Source organism: Mizuhopecten yessoensis, unplaced genomic scaffold (assembly GCF_002113885.1).
Source record: "Mizuhopecten yessoensis strain PY_sf001 unplaced genomic scaffold, ASM211388v2 scaffold11033, whole genome shotgun sequence".
In the NCBI taxonomy this organism is placed as follows: Eukaryota; Metazoa; Mollusca; class Bivalvia; order Pectinida; family Pectinidae; genus Mizuhopecten; species Mizuhopecten yessoensis.
Genome location: NW_018408845.1, coordinates 319,307 through 340,647, shown reverse-complemented (window position 1 = coordinate 340,647; position 21,341 = coordinate 319,307). Strand labels below are relative to the sequence as shown.

Below are 21,341 nucleotides of genomic sequence, written 5' to 3'. Positions count from 1 at the left end.
TAAGAGTGACACCTCAAGGATAGACAAATGCAATGAGCTGACAGTAGTAGCAAGCCCTACATAGCAGCCATCATTTCCCCTCTACATTAATTATTTCATCCCCTCACACATCTCACAGCCACCCAGTCCCCTCAATTAGTCTCTGCTATAACGAGGTGGCATCTGTACAGAGCCCCTCACTCTCCTATCCCAGGCCTGCTCCCTGATGTATGATCATGATAAAAGTGCATCCTACATGTACACCACTCATAATATGTAACACAAATGCAGTGAATCATATACATATCATGATTATTCATATTGAAAGTCACAAAACATTGTAGGTGGTGTTATAATAGACTGAAATCGCAGTTGTATTGATGTACTGAAATTAATATAAAACTAACTCATTAATGTTCCTTGAATGTACATATACACATGATTGATGACTGCTGTCTTCACACGTCAGATCATATGCAGCACCCTTCCAGACAGCAAGTGCCTGCACCCCACCCTGTTCCCTCATGATTTTCTCACTTTTCTATTAACCACCTGATTCTATCATAACACTGCACATGGATTTTCTTTTTCCTTTTCCATAATTCTTGACTTAACACCATGCAGTTTACCTTATAAAACATTTTTTTAATTAAACGAGAGTGTGTTTATCAGAATAACACTGGTATCCCTATCTATCCTCTCGGCAGGATGTACCGTAACTTACAGCCATGTTGAAAGAAGCTACCAGTTTCTGGCTAATGAAAACCTTACAGGGGGTATTTATAGTTATAAAACACAAGATTTATTTCTGTATTTACCAGGTTTATATACTGTTCATGGTACTCCTCTCTGCAAATTACATTAAGCTTTGACAGAGATTGTTTATTTACCTATCTATTGAGTTGGATGTTTGCTTCTATGATAACCAGGGCAATTCATTGTTTCAATCAGCTTGACTTGATAGTTCTTCCCCAAATCAATTAGGATCATGAATAGGTTGGAGCCAAACTGTAAGTAAGTGATCAGCCTGTATATATCCTAATTTGCCTGAAGTACATTAGATATTGTACATTATACGCTTCTACTGAGAATGATGAAAACATCTCCATACAGATGTGACCCGAAACACATCACTCTCGTAAGATTCATGTTTTACTATTTTAAAACACTACAATATTATTTCAACCCACCCTGACAAAAATGTACTTGTATCTGTTCTTACTTCTTTCTTTTCCATCTCTAAAAGCTTTTTCCCATACACAAAAATATTAACTGCAATAATTATTGATTTCACCAAACAAATCAAAGCAAGAAGTTGAAATGGCCGCTTAACAGAGTTACCGAAAGTGATTCTAAAATATCTCTCCTAAAGCAACTTTTCCCCAAACACAACTAACAACATTTCTCAAACGATTCTACATGTACACAGACAATGTTTATGACTATATTCAAAAGGTTCTTAAGCCCCACAAGATGCAATGATGTGACTTGAATGTAGGTAGTAATAGCTATATAGGCATTCTAAAACAAAATGACAGGCAACACAACAGTGTATATCTCATCAGAAAATCATTTAAGCAATTGCACCAGACTTTTATTTTTGGCAACATTTTTGTAGTTTGCTTAAGGCTACATGCCCATTTTTTTAAAAAAAAAACAAAAAAACTTGGCTAAGTATACTGTATACACCTACATACAATAGAAAGCCCTGAGAATAGATGATGGAGACAAGGAGACATATAGGTCCTCACCTCTGTACCAAGTTAAATATTGGCACAGTCACATCTTCTGTGGGCAAGCGATGTCAGGTAACACTAAATGTTGGTTTACAATATAGCATTGGCAAATCTCCCAGGTACTTCATTACGGAAGGGTATAGACCTCCAGTCTACATGTACAGCGCCTGACAGTGGAGGATGACAATCTCGGGGTAGGGGATCGATCCTATAGCTATAGGTACATTACATTAGTAGGTGTATCGAGGGGATATCCACAGAGAGAGAAATGGGGGAAGGGGTGGCTGGGCTACTGCGTTATATTCCTAAACAAATTATAATTCCAATGTCATATGTATTTGAGGGTGTCAGGTCATCTGTTTTCTCTGACGGAGATACAGCACAAAAAACTTTCAAACAGACACTGATCCCACACGACAAACATACTGAAGTAGACCTATTTAATATGAAACGTTTCTGGCTCTTTCTAACCACTATTTCTTGCATGCCAATATCAGAACATCTGAAGAAGCCTAATAGACTTTATCTTTAAACCGGAGGCTCAAATCTTGAAGCATGATGCTGAAATCGCTACATCTCAAAACACTTGATTTTTTTTTAATGTATTTTTTTAATGTATTTCTTATATTGGATAACAAGCTACACATATTCTCACTACAGTCAGAGATATATATGGATGGTAACCATGACAACAGATGACAGTTGAATGTTGGGTACTTACTGGTCTTGGAAGCCCTCAAGTTCATCTGCCTGTTCATCTACGGTGGATTCCAGGTCCATGTACGTCCCATAGTCTCCCTGGGAACCATTGTGATAACGGTATATCTGTAGAGCACAGTCCTCGAGCTAGCCAAATTAAAACATCATCATCAGGTCAAAATGTATCATTCAAGGATGTTCATAGATACACTTTATCATTTAACATAACTGGAAAGTTGATTTTAACCGTACAGAAACTTCTACCAACTATATATGTACTATACTTTAAACGTTATTTGGTGAAGCTATAATCAAAGGTGTTTCTGCATAAAATCATCACTTCTTTCTATGTCTCACAGCTGTATAAATCAATGTCAATCAAACCGTGTTGAGACGTCCTACGAACTCAGGTTGTGATAACTGATTGGGTACAAAAACACTGAATATTAATTTAGTCATGAACTTACTTCTCATTACCTGATATTTTTTATATTTTGTTGCTCAATCTAACACATCAATAAACAAAACATCTACTAATGAAAACTACCCCTTCCCTGCTACAACCATTTTATTAAAAGACAGTGGTATTAAAAGAGCTCTACAAGTACTGTTAGCTTGAAATTGGAATGTTTATGATATATGTTACATCTTGCAGTTGAACCAAAGTGTTGCTCTTTATACAACTGCCAAAACTAATACCTGCATGTACCTCACTGATTAATGCATTTACTCACAAACATTAAAAATAAACAAGATAAAAAGGTATACCAGTAAAATGATTCATACATGTTGCGTAATTATGTATATATATGTCTTCCAAGAATAATTACGTATGCTAATTATAAGAAGCAATAATAAGTGACCAATCTAGTGTACCTTTCTGCGATTTGTCTATACACAGCGAGGACATCTATTTATAGAAACAATATTACTGTGTTGGTATATTACAGTAACGTGTATCTATTTTATAATGTAAAGCATTGGACTGAACTGACAGTCTGTGTTGTTATTTTGTTTTTGTAACTTAAGACAACCTGTTGATACTACGCAGTTTTATAATGATGCATGCTCATAGGATTGGAACGAGAGAAACAACTGGTTCTATAGTACTCTTGTGTCACATGTAACAGACTGGGGAGGGGTGCAAGTCTGTCTGCCCCAATAACAAACACTGCAATCTAACTCTTGTGTATTCCACAGCCAGTGCAGCGGTTACTTATCATCTCCACTAGACAATAAACCACTACAATACACATTCCTAAGACATCACATGTGTACCACATGCCATCATCAGTTGAAGCGCTGCCTCAAGATTATAAGGTTAAACAGAAGATGATTATCAGGATAGCATGAAATAAGAAGCAATTTTTAATTTTAAAACTTTGAAATTTTCACACAACTTTTTTGTATCTTTCATCCCTACTCTAAAAGAAATATTACTTAGTCCACAATATTCATATCCCTACAACGATAATTATGATAAACCTTTCCTTCTTTCCTTAATTTAATCTATCACCTATTTCAACAAAGGAGAAAAATACAATTGTGTCTACAAATCCAAAGATTATTTAGAAAAAAAATATCAATATCAACCGTCAAAACACACGTGCTTAGAAACGTACGCTCAAAATAGCAATAAAACATTCAATGGTTATTTTTTAACGTGAACTCAAAAATGTACATTATGGATAAATAAAATGTATACGATATCTCGATATCTAATTGCAGAGTCTGATCAGTACAAGTGCAACCTCCTATGTCTCTCAGGTATGTTATCTGACGGAACTATCAGCTGATTCCTTAGGTTCAGTAAAACACCGGCATGTTAGCCTATGATGATCAACAGGGTTTAAACGCTACTTTCAGACAATTTAAAAAATATATCCATGATATTGAATATATTCCCTTTCAGTGGTGTTAACCAGGTTAAATCCTTGTTTGTTGATGAAAATATAACGGTAACGTAAATCCCATGGTTTTGTTTACACACATGCGAATCCTCCGAGCAGGTGGCAAAGCGCTAACTTCACTTACTTTGTGTGGGGCTCCTAAAAGTTTGTGTACGCCACCAATCTGACTTATCAGTGGAACGTTGATGTGAAACAAAAAATTTGGTGGACGAGTAGGTTCAGGGAAATTTGTACTAGCAAAAGGGTCAGTATCATCCAGGTACTGCACTCTACACATAAACGTCGCCATGTTTTGTGCTACTGACAGCACGCCGAGTTGACCCATGAACTCTTCGCTTGCATATTCATACGCTACCAGGTGAACAGGTGAAACTCGACATCTCCTCGCGGAAGTTTCGTGAGCCTTTGGCGCTCACGGCGGAGTGGCATGCCACAGCGAGGAGATACACCGGCCGTTGCTGCGGCCGACTCGGAGATAGTTTCTCTTATCATCAGTCAGGCTAATCATGATAGCTAAAAAAAGTGGGATGATTCACGCGGAACCACAGCGGAAGCTGCAATCAGGCGGGGGAGTAGCAGACAGGTAGCACAGAATAAATACGTTTTTTCATCATGAGTCGGTCTTGGCAGATCTTATTTGTTTAATCATTTATTTATTTTGTATATATGGGAAAAAATAACCGGCTATGACCAGGAAATATGGTGATCCTTGATGACGCTAACACGAGAATTTCAGTATAAATTGGGAATTTTTCACTGAAATATTCTCTGTACCTGCACGGACAATCGAATCTAATTCCGTGGTACCTGTAACCAGGTGCGTAGTGTGTCTGTTTATAAAAAATATATCTGCTCAAAAATTATCAGCAAATTTGATCTATTGAACCTAAATTCTAGGCAAGAAACGTACATAATAGCAGATTGACAGTGAATGAATGAATGATAATTTATATGTGACAGGTGTCAATATGATAAACAATGGTGTATCGTTTAAGTAAACACAACTACCGGTAAACATAATTAATTTGTCTTAGTATACACCACTTAACATTATTATATTGTTTAACAATATTTTCCATATACCTATAATTGTACAGAACTTGTTTCGGAGTACATATGATAGCTTAAGCTTACGCTAATCCAATTCTGCGATATCAGTAACTGTATTACTCTTTCGTGGCGTATGTGTACTTATATTATTCTATCCGGTGTATGATTCATGTGTATATAATGCAGATTGGTGTGCGTATTAATTAATATTGATTTATTTTCCAAGTATTTTACTCTTCGGCCTATATTATTCCGTTTAACATGTTAGGTCACCAGCTGATCATGAATTCTGCCCAGGACTAAGGCCAGATGCTCTAACCTATTACCGTTACCCCTGTGGTTTCAGTGGCTGCGTGTACTGATCTTTAGGGATATAGGGGAAGTAACTCGAGATTCATAATGCTATGTACGAGTTATTGCCCCTAGCCCAAAACCTATTTAAAAACGTAAACTGACAGAAGACGTAGTAAATTCCAGCTTACCTTTCTGACGTTGACGTTCAAGCTCTCCAGAAGATCGTTGACGGTGTCATATCCCTTAAAACTGTAGTCCGACTCAGTGACTCCAGGTACCCTGATGACCTTTCCTCCTGCACCTCGCCCATAGCAGAGTTCAAGGATATCTGTGATGGTTACTGACCCTTTGTTCTTTTTGAGGACGTTGAACATCTGCTGTCCAGTGGTTCCTACCTGCGACCCCATTGACGTCACAGGCTCCGCTTTCTTCCGCGAGGCGTTCGGACGTGTTGACAGAATCGACTTGGTCTTCTTAGGCTCTTCAATGTCCACCAACTTTTCTTCTGGAGAGAATAATTTATCACGGAAAACATCAACCGAAGTTCAATGATCATTCACAAAGATTCCCCTCCAAAGATGATGAAACCTGTCCTTACTAACAATTTAGCTACTTTTGACCATTCATCAAAACGACACTTTACAATGAGAAATTCTTTACAAACGAATTTTGGCCAGCACGGGGCATCAAAGAATTACAGTAGCCAAAAAGACAGTTGAATGGTTATAGGACATGATGCTTAAGTTTTTTATTCAGTAATTTTAACATTAATGTCAGGAATATTTAATTACTGTAGTATATTGTAGCTATATATAACACGAATATGCATCACCCCGCACTATAGGTAATGCCATTGATGTTGACCAATTTATAGAGTAGTCGTTACGGATTCTACAAACATCAATTACACGCTAATCGTATAGAAATTAAAATGACCAACCTGTAAATGGACCCGCAACCATCGTGATAGTGTGAAGTTGACAAATTGACGAAATTAACGTTCATGCCGATATAACACACAGCTGAGAAACCCTTCTTTTCTATTAGTCAAAGCTAAAAAAACTAAATCTCAAAATTCTTGCGGTTAAATAGCTACAATTGACCTCTTTTCTCAAACCACAACAGCTCAATATAACAAACCGCCAAGGAGAAAACAGCCGAAACCAACGGTCACACGGACCGGAACAATACTGGGCTGTGCAGGTAGGAGCCCGCTCGGGATGTTAGTCACCGTCTATCGTTTTCTGTTAGATATTTTAGTTTTAACTATTGGGATGACGAAGTCAAAGAGTGCAAGTTGGTTTTACAATACTACGGATGTAAATAACAACACTGTCAACATGCAGGGATGGAGCTGCATCGCTCGGGTCATGCATAACACTTAATGATAACTTCATTTCACATTGAGTTTTTCCCGGTAGATGTCACGTTTATCAAGGCGACTTTGTTAGCGACCTCGTATGGGAAATCATATAAATGTTTGATACGTATTTTTCTTTTAAATATATCTAAAAAAAAGAAAACATATGAAAAATAGAACATGTCTTAATTAATGCGAATAACCTGTGCGTGCATCACGAGTTAAAAACATTTTCAACCAAAATATGACAGAAGGTGAGTTTAACCGGAGACATTTTCAAATCTATGAAAAATAAGTGTTTTAAACTTCGGAATCTGAACAAAATGAACAGTTCATAGCCTACGTGGCGGAATTTGTTTACCTGTCCTAAATGTGAAGTAAGTTAGTATGAGTCATGCCTTTAAGAAGTATTAAGTATTGATAACTTATTGATTAACCCCAATACAATGAAATACAACCCTAACCGAAATTGGACACCATGTTATGAAATCTCTCCCACCCCGGGACGGCAGGGAAGCGTTACCGTGGAAACAACAGGGTAAGTAGAAATTCAGTGTTAGCACAAGTAAAAGCGGAAGCAGCACAATCCAGTCATGACGTCATCAGTTGCAAATACTATTTCATAAGCAACAATATTTAGAAGAAAAAAAATATTAGATGAAAAAGTAGCAATGCTATCCATACCAAACAAGCTGCAATAACAACAGATATTATTATCTCGGTTAAACGATACAAAACTCTGCCACCAAAATGGCTTGACCACAAAACCAGCATTTAACCAACCACAAATCTATATATGACGTCATAACTTTTGCACAAAGCACAGGCAAGTATTTACCTGGGACATTGGGAGATGGCTTGAGAGGGTCAGGATGTTTGGGAACAGGAGTGTCCATCAGGTTTGGGGGCCTGTCAGATTTATCGGTGCCGGAAGTCTTTTTAGCCGAACCCCCGCTTTCAGATTCGTCCTTATTAGCGGGTCCAAGATACCTGTCAATATCTTGTACTTTGCCAATATATCCACTCTTAGTACGGCGGACGTATCGTTGTAACTGACGCTTTTGATCCTTACCTTCCGGCCCTGCCTTGGGTCCTCCGGGTACCAGGTCTGGAAGTCCTTTGTTGGCCCCCGGCGACGGGGCGTGAAGACGAGACTGAGACACGGGTGAGTGAAGTCCTTCATTTGATGTAATCGAGTTAGGTGACTTTGTTGCATGAAGCGTCCCGTCGTCTGGAACAATCGAGTTGATTGATCCAGCGGATGCCGAGTTGCTCATGTGTGCCAGGCTCTCGTTGGAGATGGCGAGCTGTCCCGGCCGACTGTATGCAGGGGGGTACTCCACCAGCTTCTCCTCCAAGACGCCTTCTCGCGAATTACTTCGTCTAAGCTTACCGTTATCCAACATTCCTTCTCTTGAGTTGCTGCGTCTTACTTTCCCTTCGTCCAACATGCCCTCACGTGAATTGCTTCGCCGCACTTTACATTCATCCAGCATGCCCTCACGTGAATTGCTTCGCCGCACTTTACCTTCATCCAACATACCCTCACGTGAATTGCTCCGTCGCACTTTACCTTCATCCAGCATGCCCTCACGGGAGGTGCTTCGTCGAACACGACCTTCGTCTAGTATGCTTTCCCGAGAGTTTGGTCTACTCCCGGGCTTCTTCTGTGGATGTGACCGATTTGGCGAACTTTCCCGATTAAATCCAAACTGAGAGCTATCGCTTGTGTGTCCACGATCATGGTCATCCCTCCTTGTCTTTCTATCATCTAGATTGTCTTCCCTTGATCCTTCTCGCGTCAAACGCCGTACACCATCGCCAGAGGGTGGTCTGTGTGAGCGACGCAACCTGTTGGGAGACTCGTCACGGGTGATTGCGTAGTGTTCACCATCGGCCCTGTTCAGGTCTGACTTGCGATGTTCCTTTTTGCGATAATGTCCATCTAACTCATCGTCACCAGAAAACACATTATCGTGCGAGTCATCGCGTCGATATTGCCTCCTTTGTCTCCCCGGGGAGTCATCACGGTATGGAGCATGCTCCTGCTCACGACCATAATTTCCCGACCCACGAGAGTCTCTTCCCCTGCCTCTGTCAGGAGACATGACCTTACCGTCATTTGGTCTAGAATTTGGATTCACAGGGTAGTCGTGAGCAGAAAAATACTCGCCTGAATCACTCCTTGGGAAGCCAGTCTCGAGATGCCTAGTCGGCGGTTGAGGCTGTGGAGGAGGATGGTCCTCATAGTACGGGTCTGGATTCGGTAGGTTTTGTTTCCATTGCTGAACTTTCTCAATACTGTCTCTTAACGAAATGGTCTCTGGAGTCAGTGACTCAGCAGGATCATCCAGTAGTTCTTTACTTCCGTGCCGCCTTCGTCGCTGTACCGGAACCTCTTCCGGAGTATGGACAATAACTTCCGGTTCAGGAGGTGCATCCAGAAGCTCCTTACTACCATGCCTCCGCCTCCGCGCGGGTTTGTCGTCAAGAAGACTGTCCCGGGAGTTGGAGCGACTGTAATCCTGAGCCATCTCACGCTGTGAGCGCCGGTCCCTGTCCGATCCCTGGGAGCGTCTTTCACCCCGACGTGAGCTTGGCCTCGAATCCTCTTCGACATTTTCATAGTCAGGCTCTACATTAGAAAGCTGCCGGCGTCGTCGTCTTGGTACTTCTTCCTCCTCGGATTTCTTCATTGGCGTTGAGGTACCGTACACGGACTGACGCCATGATTTTTCGGGAGGAATCTCCCCTAATGATTCGTCTTTTGCTGATGTATCGCGATACGAAAATCGTTTACTCCTCGGACTATCCGTCGCGTTATAACCTGGTGACATTGGTTGTTTGTTTTTGTCAAACTTATCTCGATACTTGTAGAACGAATCGTCTTTGCCATCCCCACCTCCACTGTCTATCAAGGCCAAGGCAGCCATCGCCGCCTTGTCCCTCAGGTCACCGCTCACTTCGCCGCCGTAGCTGCCAGACGAGTGCCGACTTCGGCGAGAGGTGGGTTGGTCCATGTGTGTTTGAGTAGAGCAATCAACGAGAGTAGGATTGCGGTAGTCCCGATATCGACTCTCACGCCGGGAGTCTCTGTTGCTCAGTGGCCTAATACGTTTGGTCCGCGAAACTGACTTTTTGTCCTTTCTATATCGTAAATCTCGTTTTGGGGCTTCGTTTTCAGGCATCGGTGAAGTTCCCCTCGATATGAGGTACCGACCCTTGAAGCCATCTTTCTCCGCCTCGGGAGCACTGTCGTCCTCATCACTGTCGGAGGACACGGAAACTTTCTTCCGAGGAGGCGGGCGGATAAAGTCACGTGATGACCGCCTCTTTTCATACCTGTCACCCCTGTCCCTAGCAGAATATTCTACGTCCGATGATCGTGACGCCTGGCGGTCGTACTTTCGGTTTACTGGTGGCGACACCTCTGAACTACTTTTGTAAGTGCTGTACGGAGACGGAGTGGCAGCCTTGGTACCGTAGTCATATCGTGACGATCGCTGACTCACAGGGGATGTTTCTCTGCTAGCAGTTCCGTAACTGCGACCTGATCTTGACGACCCTCGGTCCCAAGAACTATATGACCTTGTACTACCACCATAGTCTGACAAATATCCAGATTTGCTACCATAAGGGTCAGACCCCGCACTCCGTGATGAATATTTGTCGTATCCGCCTCCGCTTCCGTACTGGTCTCCCCTTGTCTGTGTGGTCCCTCTACTACTTAATGGAGTATACATACTGGTTCCGGTATCTTTGCCCGTGCTGCGCGGTGTCTCCGCTGACGAAATTTTCTGTATCCGGTCTCGGACAGAACCGCCGCCGTACCCGTATCGAGACCCGGATGACGAGGGTTGTTGGTAGCCTGATGAGTAGGTTTTTGTTGGTGACCCGTAGGACGACCCGCTTTTGTTTTGCGAGCCGTACGTCGGACTGAGATAGCTACTGGTCCCTAGGCCGCTGCTGTACCTACTGGTAGATCCGCCATAGCCCTTTCCGGACCCCATGTTGTCGTAAAGCTGCAACGAGAAACGAAACATTTATTTAACATTAACACATTTCTAACAAAGTCACGTGATTATGAAATGTAAAAACAATATATCGCAATTTTTTAATGTTTTCAAAGAAAAGGAAGAATATATTCAAAGGTTCGTCTGCATGGGGTTAGATAACTGTACAATTATTTGAGACCTGCAACGTAGGTTTAAAGTGTATTCGTTTTGAAGTACATTATGTATCTATACATAGTATACACACCCAGGAGACACAGAACAAGGTCACTATTTATCTATACATAGTATACACACCAAGAAGACACAAAACAAGGACATTATGTATCTTTACATAGTATACACACCCAGGAGACACAGAACAGGGACACTATGTATCTATATACAGTATACACGCCAAGAAGACACAAAACAAGGACATTATGTATCTTTACATAGTATCCACACCCAGGAGACACAGAACAGGGTCACTATGTATCTATACATACACAGAACAAGGACACTATGTATCGATATACAGTATACACACCAAGAAGACACAAAACCAGGCAATTATGTATCTTTACATAGTATACACACCCAGGAGACACAGACCAGGGACATTATGTATCTATATACAGTATACACACCCAGGAGACACAGAACAGGGACATTATGTATCTATATACAGTATACACACCAAGAAGACACAGAACAAGGACACTATGTATCTATATACAGTATACACACCCAGGAGACACAGAACAGGGACACTATATCTATACACAGTATACACACCCAGGAGACACAGAACAAGGACATTATGTATCTATACACAGTATACACACACAGGAGACACAGAACAGGGACATTATGTATCTATACACAGTTTACACACCCAGGAGACACAGAACAAGGACATTATGTATCTATACACAGTATACACACCCAGGAGACACAGAACAGGGACATTATGTATCTATACACAGTATACACACCCAGGAGACACAGAACAAGGTCACTATGTATCTATACATAGTATACACACCCAGGAGACACAGAACAAGGACATTATGTATCTATACATAGTTTACACACCCAGGAGACACAGAACAAGGAAATTATGTATCTATACATAGTATACACACCCAGGAGACACAGAACGAGGACATTATGTATCTATACATAGTTTACACACCCAGGAGACAAAGAACAAGGAAATTATGTATCTATACATAGTATTCACACCCAGGAGACACAGAACAGGGACATTATGTATCTATACATAGGAGACACACCCAGGAGACACAGAACAAGGTCACTACGTATCTTTACATAGTATACACACCCAGGAGACACAGAACAAGGACATTATGTATCTATACATAGTTTACACACCCAGGAGACAAAGAACAAGGAAATTATGTATCTATACATAGTATTCACACCCAGGAGACACAGAACAGGGACATTATGTATCTATATATAGTATACACACCCAGGAGACACAGAACAAGGACATTATGTATCTTTACACAGTATACACACCCAGGAGACACAGAACAAGGAGACTATGTATCTATACACAGTATACACACCCAGGAGACACAGAGCAAGGACAGTATGTATCTATATACAGTATACACACCAAGGATACACAGAGGACACTATGTATCTATATACAGTATACACACCCAGGAGACACAGAACAAGGACACTATGTATCTATACACAGTATACACACCCAGGAGACACGGAACAGGGACATTATGTATCTATACATAGTATACGCACCCAGGAGACACAGAACAGGGACATTATGTATCTATACACAGTATACACACCAAGGATACACAGAGCAAGGACATTATGTATCTATACACAGTATACACCCCCAGGAGACACAGAACAAGGTCACTATGTAACTTTACATAGTATACACACCCAGGAGACACAGAACAAGGTCATTATGTATCTTTACATAGTATACACACCCAGGACACACAGAGCAAGGTCACTATGTATCTTTACATAGTATACACACCCAGGAGACACAGAGCAAGGACATTATGTATCTATATACAGTATACACACCAAGGATACACAGAGCAAGGACATTATGTATCTATACATAGTATACACCCCCAGGAGACACAGAACAAGGTCACTATGTATCTATACACAGTATACACACCCAGGAGACACAGAACAGGGACATTATGTATCTATACACAGTATACACACACAGGATACACAGAGCAAGGACATTATGTATCTATACATAGTATACACACCCAGGAGACACAGAACAAGGCCACTATGTATCTATACATAGTATACACACTCAGGAGACACAGAACAAGGTCACTATGTATCTATACACAGTATACACACCCAGGAGATACAGAGCAAGGACATTATGTATCTTTACACAGTATACACACCCAGGAGACACAGAACAGGGACATTATGTATTTATACATAGTATACACACCCAGGAGACACAGAACAGGGCCACTATGTATCTATACACAGTATACACACCCAGGAGACACAGAGCAAGGACACTATGTATCTATACATAGTATACACACCCAGGAGACACAGAACAAGGACATTATGTATTTATACATAGTATACACACCCAGGAGACACAGAACAAGGAAATAATGTATCTATACATAGTATGCATTTTGCTAAAAGGGTTTTAACACTTTACAAATTCAGACATGTAGTATATCAATTACTTTAAGTATATACTGTCCTAGAGTTGTGATATCACTAAGTAGGTTTTATACAATCAACTACGTACAACAGATAACAAGCAAAATAGACCAATTTTCAAAGGTTGTTAAAAAAAGATAGACAGAAAGGCGTTTTACAGCTGGTAAATTCATATCTAATAGTGGTATTGTATTTGACATAACTGCCATCATAATACTACACATATTCATCAACATTTCCCTGAAAACATATGCCGAGCTACATTATGCAAATACGTCAGCATTCCACTATACACATCCTTCGATATTACACATTACACATACGTCACCATTACACAGTACGCATACGTCAACATTACATTGCACATCAAACGTCAACCTTACGCTGTACACGTACGTCAACATTACATTGCACACAAACGTCAACCTTACACTGTACACGTACGTCAACATTACATTGCACACAAACGTCAACCTTACACTGTACACGTACGTCAACATTACATTTTATCACATACCTGTTGAATATTGTTATAGTAATACAAGCAATTTTCAGGCCATGAAATACAACGTTCTGTATTGCACATGTGCAATAGGGAATGTTGTATTTGCCTACTAACCGGAACTACTTTTTATGGGAAACCCCTTGTCCTGGCGAACTGAAAAGTTCTCGGTTTTTGCAAAAAATATCAAAGTTTATAAAATCTTTGTATCGATCTCTACCAAATACGGAAGGTATGTGATAAAAGCAAGACCACACACTTGTGTTTTTTCTAACGAATCAGAAAGCACTCATTTATTGCGCGGACGTATATATTCACTCGTGCGCTACGCGCACTCGTGAATATATTCGTCCGCGTAATAAAAACACAAGTGTGTGGTCTTGCATATGTATACATACGTCAACATTATATTGTACACATACGTCAACATTACATTGTACACATACGTCAACAATATATTGTACACATACTTCAACATTATATTGAACACAAACGTAAACCTTACACTGTACACCGTCAACCTTACACTGGACACAAACTTTAACCTTACACTGTACACCGTCAACCTTACACTGGACACAAACGTAAACCTTACACTGTACACCGTCAACATTACACTGTATACACATACGTCAACATTACACAAAATTTGAAAATTTCAAAACAATTTTGTTCCACACATCCGTCTATCAATATTTCATTTACAGAATGCAGTGATGTTGTCAAGATATCTTTCAGAATACAACTTTGTAAATACGTGTATGCAGAACAATATTCTCACAAATACTTACAGTATATTAACTCCATGAATGCTTATTTACAGTATACATGGGTATTCATATGATACATTCTTATACAGTGCATCTTGTTAATAGGTGTATGTACGTATAAATACAGTATGCATTGTAACATCTTATTTACAGTATAATAACCTGGTAGATATGTACGGTAATCTTGTTAAAAACAACACAGAGACAACTCCGATAATAGATACACACTGGAGACTACTATACAAGCCCGCGTGTAAAACATGCGTAACGTATTTAATGGACTACACTTACGATCCGGTAGAAGACAACTATTTAGCAGAAGTGCGTTATGCGTTATTGGGTTTTTGTCTAACGTGTGTCTGGTGAACAGACTAGAACCCAGGTCTTGGTTTAAAAATGAGAAGGAATGTTACACATGTTTACCAAATAACTGTCTATTAGGTGACGTAATACCATGTTCTGTGTACAATAGGTACATCACGTGATGTGAACAAGTTATGACACTGGAGATAATACAGACAATCTATGAGTAATACACAGTCGGTTCACAGTTATATACTGTAGTCAATTATAAGTATTGGTTTACATTTCTGTACTTTTTTTATGAATATTAGTAACAGTACGGATTTATACTTTATGTTACTATAAGTAAGTTTCACAGTAGCATACTTTATGTAATTATAAGTATATCAAACATTTTGAAAAATAATATATATATAAGTAACGGTACACATCATTATGCTTTAATTGGAAGTAACGGTACTCAATATTATAGTTTATATATGAGAATAGTTATACTCGTTTGCGCGCGCGTGTGTGTGTGTGTGTGTGTGTGTGTGTGTGTGTGTTTTTAAACATTCTTGTACGGAACAATATAGACATTCATCTTTAAAATTATACATCCTTATATAAAATCTACACATGTAGGCCTCTTGAAATCCCGCCTACTTTCCGCTTGCTAGTTCACCTCATTTGACATATTATTTTATTCCTCACTCATCATGTAAGTTTCCGCGAACATCATATGTGGATACAATCTGTAACCCTAACACAAAATTACGAAGTTAAATTAAATAATTTTCAGTTTCAATAAATATGGAATTATCGGAATCAGGAAATACCAACACTGGACTCAGATAGTCCTGTTTTAATGTATCAGTGTTCAGTGTATTATTATTTCATATTTCAATCAAAATATAGTAGAACTGTTACCCCTGGTGTGTGTGTACCTTACTGTCCTGTACAGGGGTTGTTTCTGTTATTAAATAATAAAACACACACTCACCCAGATGCTCTATTTTTGTACATGTATATATCCACAATATCCCTTGTACACAATTAATCCTCGATTATATCACACAAAAGTTTAACACTCCGGTAGGATAGTACCAAAGGTTATCGTTCCGTACTTTACACTTCCCGAGACAGTTTGACGGGGAATTGTAGAGCAATCGCTGAAACCATCCTCATTATTATGAAATATATCCCAAACTAAACACGCTCTCGGGCGTGCAATGCACGCGGAAATGCCATCTATTGTTTATGTTGGTATTAAGGCAACCTGAGCCGGTGAATCAGGGAACTCTCCTATGTGTGGAGTCACGCTGGGCCTATGATACACTCAGCGCACGCATCTTCATCGCAACATTAAACAGAAGCCCCTTGTTTAAATTATAGTAAAAGACCAATTATATTTCTCCGATAGCAGGTACTTATAACCTACACCTTTAAATAATCTCGAATTCCTTATAAAACATTTTTATTAAACAGCCATTATGAAGTAAAACTGTCGAGTTGTCACAACCAATCCTCATTTCGGTGTCCCCTTCGAGGGCCCCTCAGGTTAGTGATGCAGTGAATCTTACCGACGATGGTTTGGTCTAAGAGGATCCTCTTATCTCTTTGGGGTGAGCATGAGTGCAACGTGCGCCGCATGTTGTGAGTACGTACTGTTCCCCCTCCCCTTCGTCTCCCCGGGGGTCACATGGAATACCAATTACCATAAACCCGTGATTGAAATAGACTAACCACATACATCGTACACCCACACTTCCTGAAGGGTTAGTGGGAATCGAATTGTTTCTATACCCAATGACAAATCGAATCACATTTGCTCAAACTGACAAAAATAGCGCCGTTTCTATTTATTTTGTATGTTTGACGTCAAAGTGTCCCCACATACATCAGCAATCTCCATTTGATCAACTAACGCTTTCCATGATTTTCGAATAAATTGTATTTACGATCGAACAGAGGGAGAGTAATCACCGTAGACATTAGGGAAAATATTTACTCCGGATAACATGTTCAAAAACGAATACTTAGCATTAAGACTTCACAACCAGCAGTTCAAAACAACAGAACAATGACAATCCGGATACGGATTAATGAAATATCCGGATTGTTGGGGTTCCTCTTTTCACGGTACATTGTCTACGAGTACGCAGGGAGGACATCACTGCCTTTGTAGGGAAACTTTTAAGGGGTTGACTAAAAATACATTTTTATGCATTCTGATGCCGAGACCAGTGGGGTACTCGTACCTACTCAATGTACTAAGCGCCAGTTCATTACGAGAAGAAGAGGTTCCTCCCAGCCGGTAAGCCAGCCGTGGTTACATGACATTAACTGATATCAGTTTCTCCTATTTACACCGACAGGTGCGCGGGGGTACTTTGGTACGCTGAGAAGATAGAATTCAAATTGATTGAAAAATGCTCTGTGTAATTTGTCTGACACAAAACCGGAAATGTTTACATCGCCCAACAGCCAATGGGATCTTTTGACATGTAAAGGTTTATAATGTTTGAAAGGAGAAGTCCGTATTGCAAAATTTTCAGACTTTGTTAATATCTATAGAAGTTTTATATAAGAAACATACGTTTATCTATATTGTTCTTGTGTCGGATTTATAGCCATTATCTCACATTTGACTGGCTATCATGAAGCGTGAAAACATTGAAACCGTCAATCTATGTAAGTCAGTAACTCGTCATGGATAGCAACTCGAATTACTTGGTAGTATTTGTGTCTGCACTGCAAAAAATAACGTCTTAGTGCTATACACGTTTAGTTGCCGTGGTATTCATGACAAGAAACACAACTGTTTAGGACGTTCATGCTTGCTGTCCATGTCTTCCACACAGGTCTGTAAATTGGAAAGCTAGTCTACTGCTTTTTTCAGCTTGACGACTTGTAACAAACAACAGAGTACGTTTACAAAAGGGATGTTCGCTGTAACTAAACACATTAAAAGAACAATGATCACTTTCCAAGATTAGGATAAGCCGCTAGCCCCTGGTCAAGGACAAGTTATGACCTTCAAAATGCCATTTCAGACGTATCACGACTACCGATAGATGGCGCTGGACGCGGGCCAGGTCCCATTGGTTATCCATCTCTCACTCGTTCTTGACTTTGTAATCTATATCCTTGTACGTAACACATAATATTTCAGTAGAAGTAAGCATCTTTACGCGCATACTATCTCTTTATGAAAATATTTATTCAAGTTTTGCAATGTTCCACTTTGCATTTTTCGGGTTGTTATTTATACGATTTTACTTTGATGTCTCCTATTTTAATGTAGCGTGCTAGCTTCGTTACCACTGAGATAGTTATGGGACTAGAAATAAACACGTGGAAATGCACGTGATCCGCAACAGATCAAGATATCCCTCACTTATAAATCTTCATTTTCAAAAGAAAACAAAATTCAGCTTGAGTTTGTAAAGTCTGACAAGATAAAGAGACGGTTCCTACCTAAAAGTGAGTGACATACGTACAGATATTTGTGTATGAAACACAGTTAATGGCGGATTAATAACCTACGATAGGTCATCACCAGAGATATATACGCTAACCTATCAGTACTACCTCCCCTATCTCCCCCGATCTCTCATCTGGTATATCTATCACTAACTATTACATTCTCTGAGTGGATCAGCCTTATCGTACCCTATCATCCCTCTACACTTGTCTTCCTCTATAGAGTTAGAGTTGTCTTTCCTTGTCGACTCATTGCCTAACCGATGGCACATCCGCCATTAACTGATACCGTGCCATCATTCTTTCTGATCCACAATCTCATTCAGTAGATGAGTTGTAGGAAATATATTTTTTATAATAATATCAAAGATGAAATTACCAAAGTAATCCATAGTGGGCTGACCCCAACATCTGGGAACAGCATGTCCATATGACCTTGAATGTGACAAAGATACAAATCCTACACAGATATGACAAAGGAAATTTTACATTTCAGTATTAGTGTCGCGTAAGAGTGTTTGTTCAGCCAAAAAAAGGACTACAGCAAAATCCAAACCTTTCGAAACGAAAGTACGGGTGTTACACGTCACATTGCAAAGAAAAATAGCGTAGAAATTAAAAACTTAGAAAAGTAGGGAAGATCCCAAATAGAAAGCTGTGTAAAAAAAGAATTGTATATCTTCCACTCCAAAGTCTATAGTACTCACTCCCCCTTTATGCACGGTACGTTTAATCAGAGGACACAAAACAAACGCTCATATCATCCAGTTTTCAACACTAGTCGCCTCACACGATAACCTTTACTAGGTTAATTTACTGGTGTAAACATTTATAGGTAAGTTATATTGACAACCTATAGGTTAGTATATTTATGTTATATATCGGTAATCGCATTGTTTGTACTGATTACACAGGTAACTCGTTGTTCCCGGTACAGATTAGTCAGGTAATGCCATTTGTCTCCGATTCTTTCCAAAAAAATAAAAAATCAGTGTTGTGGTACATGGAACCGTAGAGCAATTTAAATTATTTATTTCCGCTTACACCAGGAATTCAAAATTCGTCCAACTTGATTTAAATACGTTCGCTGTTAACCGAATACCGTAGAGGAACGCAACATTTGTACACTTTTACATTCCTGAACTATCTAAAGACATATTCGGTTAAAAGCCTATTTAGATCCACTTAACGTCCGTCTTGTAAACGGTAGAATGAAAAGTTTGAAAGGGCCTCCAATCATGGTCCGATTTTTCCGAGTTTAGCTTCCGCTGAAATGTTTATTAGACAAAGTAGCAATGTAAAGCGGTATTGTACATTTACTAGCTGTAAACAAAGGCGCGTTTATATTCAGCTCCAATTAAAATCGTTTACGTTTTTGTGAAGTGTGTAAAGTTTGGCATTGAACAGGACACACTACTCGGCTTTTAGCCAGGTAAAACTTCTCGCCACGCCTACCTACTTCCGCCAACACCTGTTCACACCTGTGATGCCAATAATATTACATCAAGTAAGAAAAAGACAAATGTCCGCGAAAAAGGTCATCAGTTGTAGTATGTGTACATCCTTGTTATGTCGTTTGTTTATCTTTTCGGTATTGAATATGATTGACAACGCATTCTATGATTCCGTTCAAGCTGTTATTTGATTGGTTCAAATTGGTGTGTATTGGAGACGGAACGTTGGTGTATTTGCCTTCTTGCGATAACGCGGACCTGATGCTGACTTTAGAGTGCTACCTCATGAAAACACCATGCAGAAGGCACCAAACACAGCAGTTTCCCGCCCAGTCACATTATACTGACAACGGTGGTTACGTTTACCCTAAATGCTGAACGTTTAGCGGGATATAACAACTACAGTTTTGAAGGACTTCGGTCCCCGCCTGGGTACAAAATCCATAGTTTTCCCCACAGGGGCTAACGTACAGCTCTACAGTAAAATTGAGGTGGTACCAAGAGAGGCGTTACAAAGCATGAAGATTAGGAATAGAAACACAAGAAAAGGAAGGATAGAATAAGATAAGAACCCTATTTTGGGCTGTTATACACATTATGTTCTCCAATATGTGAAATAATACACTTGTCATGCACCGCAATGGCTTATAGGACTTGGTATAAAAGAGATGTGTGGATGGCGTCTGGTCCCTCCCTTCGACGCGTCTGGTAAAGCTGAACTTATACAGCAGAACTCTCGGGTTTAACGAAACGCACGAGCTCTACCACAGCAAGGTCCCTAACTCTTTAAGACAGGCTTCCTGTAGAATATGGTAACTAAATAATATACAGTGAAGACAGAGAATGTCATATATTGGATTGGATAAATAGAAACTGGTTGAATGCGAAAACTCCTACAAAGGTTTAAGTACAAGTTTTTGAAAGCTAATTTCTAGATGTTTCTTCATACTTTATTCAGTTTTGAAACAGAAAGCAAATACATTTCGTTTATTAAAATTATTGCTGCAAAAATAATCAATTAATCAGTAGACTTAACGTCCACACTGTGTATGTGTTTGTGTACCTGTGTGTTAATGTATTAATGCACAAAGACATTTGCTATT

The 21,341-nt window shown here is 39.7% G+C and overlaps 1 protein-coding gene across 15 annotated transcripts in view; it reads right to left on the bottom strand.

The window, feature by feature from the left end:
• The window catches only part of LOC110464783 (FH1/FH2 domain-containing protein 3-like), a 127,848-nt gene that overhangs the window by 57,935 nt on the left and 48,572 nt on the right, over positions 1-21,341 (bottom strand). For 14 of the 15 annotated variants that reach the window (XR_002464539.1, XR_002464540.1, XR_002464538.1 and 11 more), the window contains 3 exons: positions 7,867-11,050; positions 5,857-6,173; positions 2,437-2,561 (listed from right to left, as the gene is read on the bottom strand). Coding sequence is in view for 12 of the 15 variants with exons in the window: in XM_021520179.1 (XP_021375854.1) it covers positions 2,437-2,561; positions 5,857-6,173; positions 7,867-11,050 (3,626 nt within the window). In the remaining 3 variants the exon portion in view is untranslated. The remainder of the gene's footprint in view (positions 1-2,436; positions 2,562-5,856; positions 6,174-7,866; positions 11,051-21,341) is intronic. The other variant, XM_021520185.1, reaches the window with a different exon arrangement.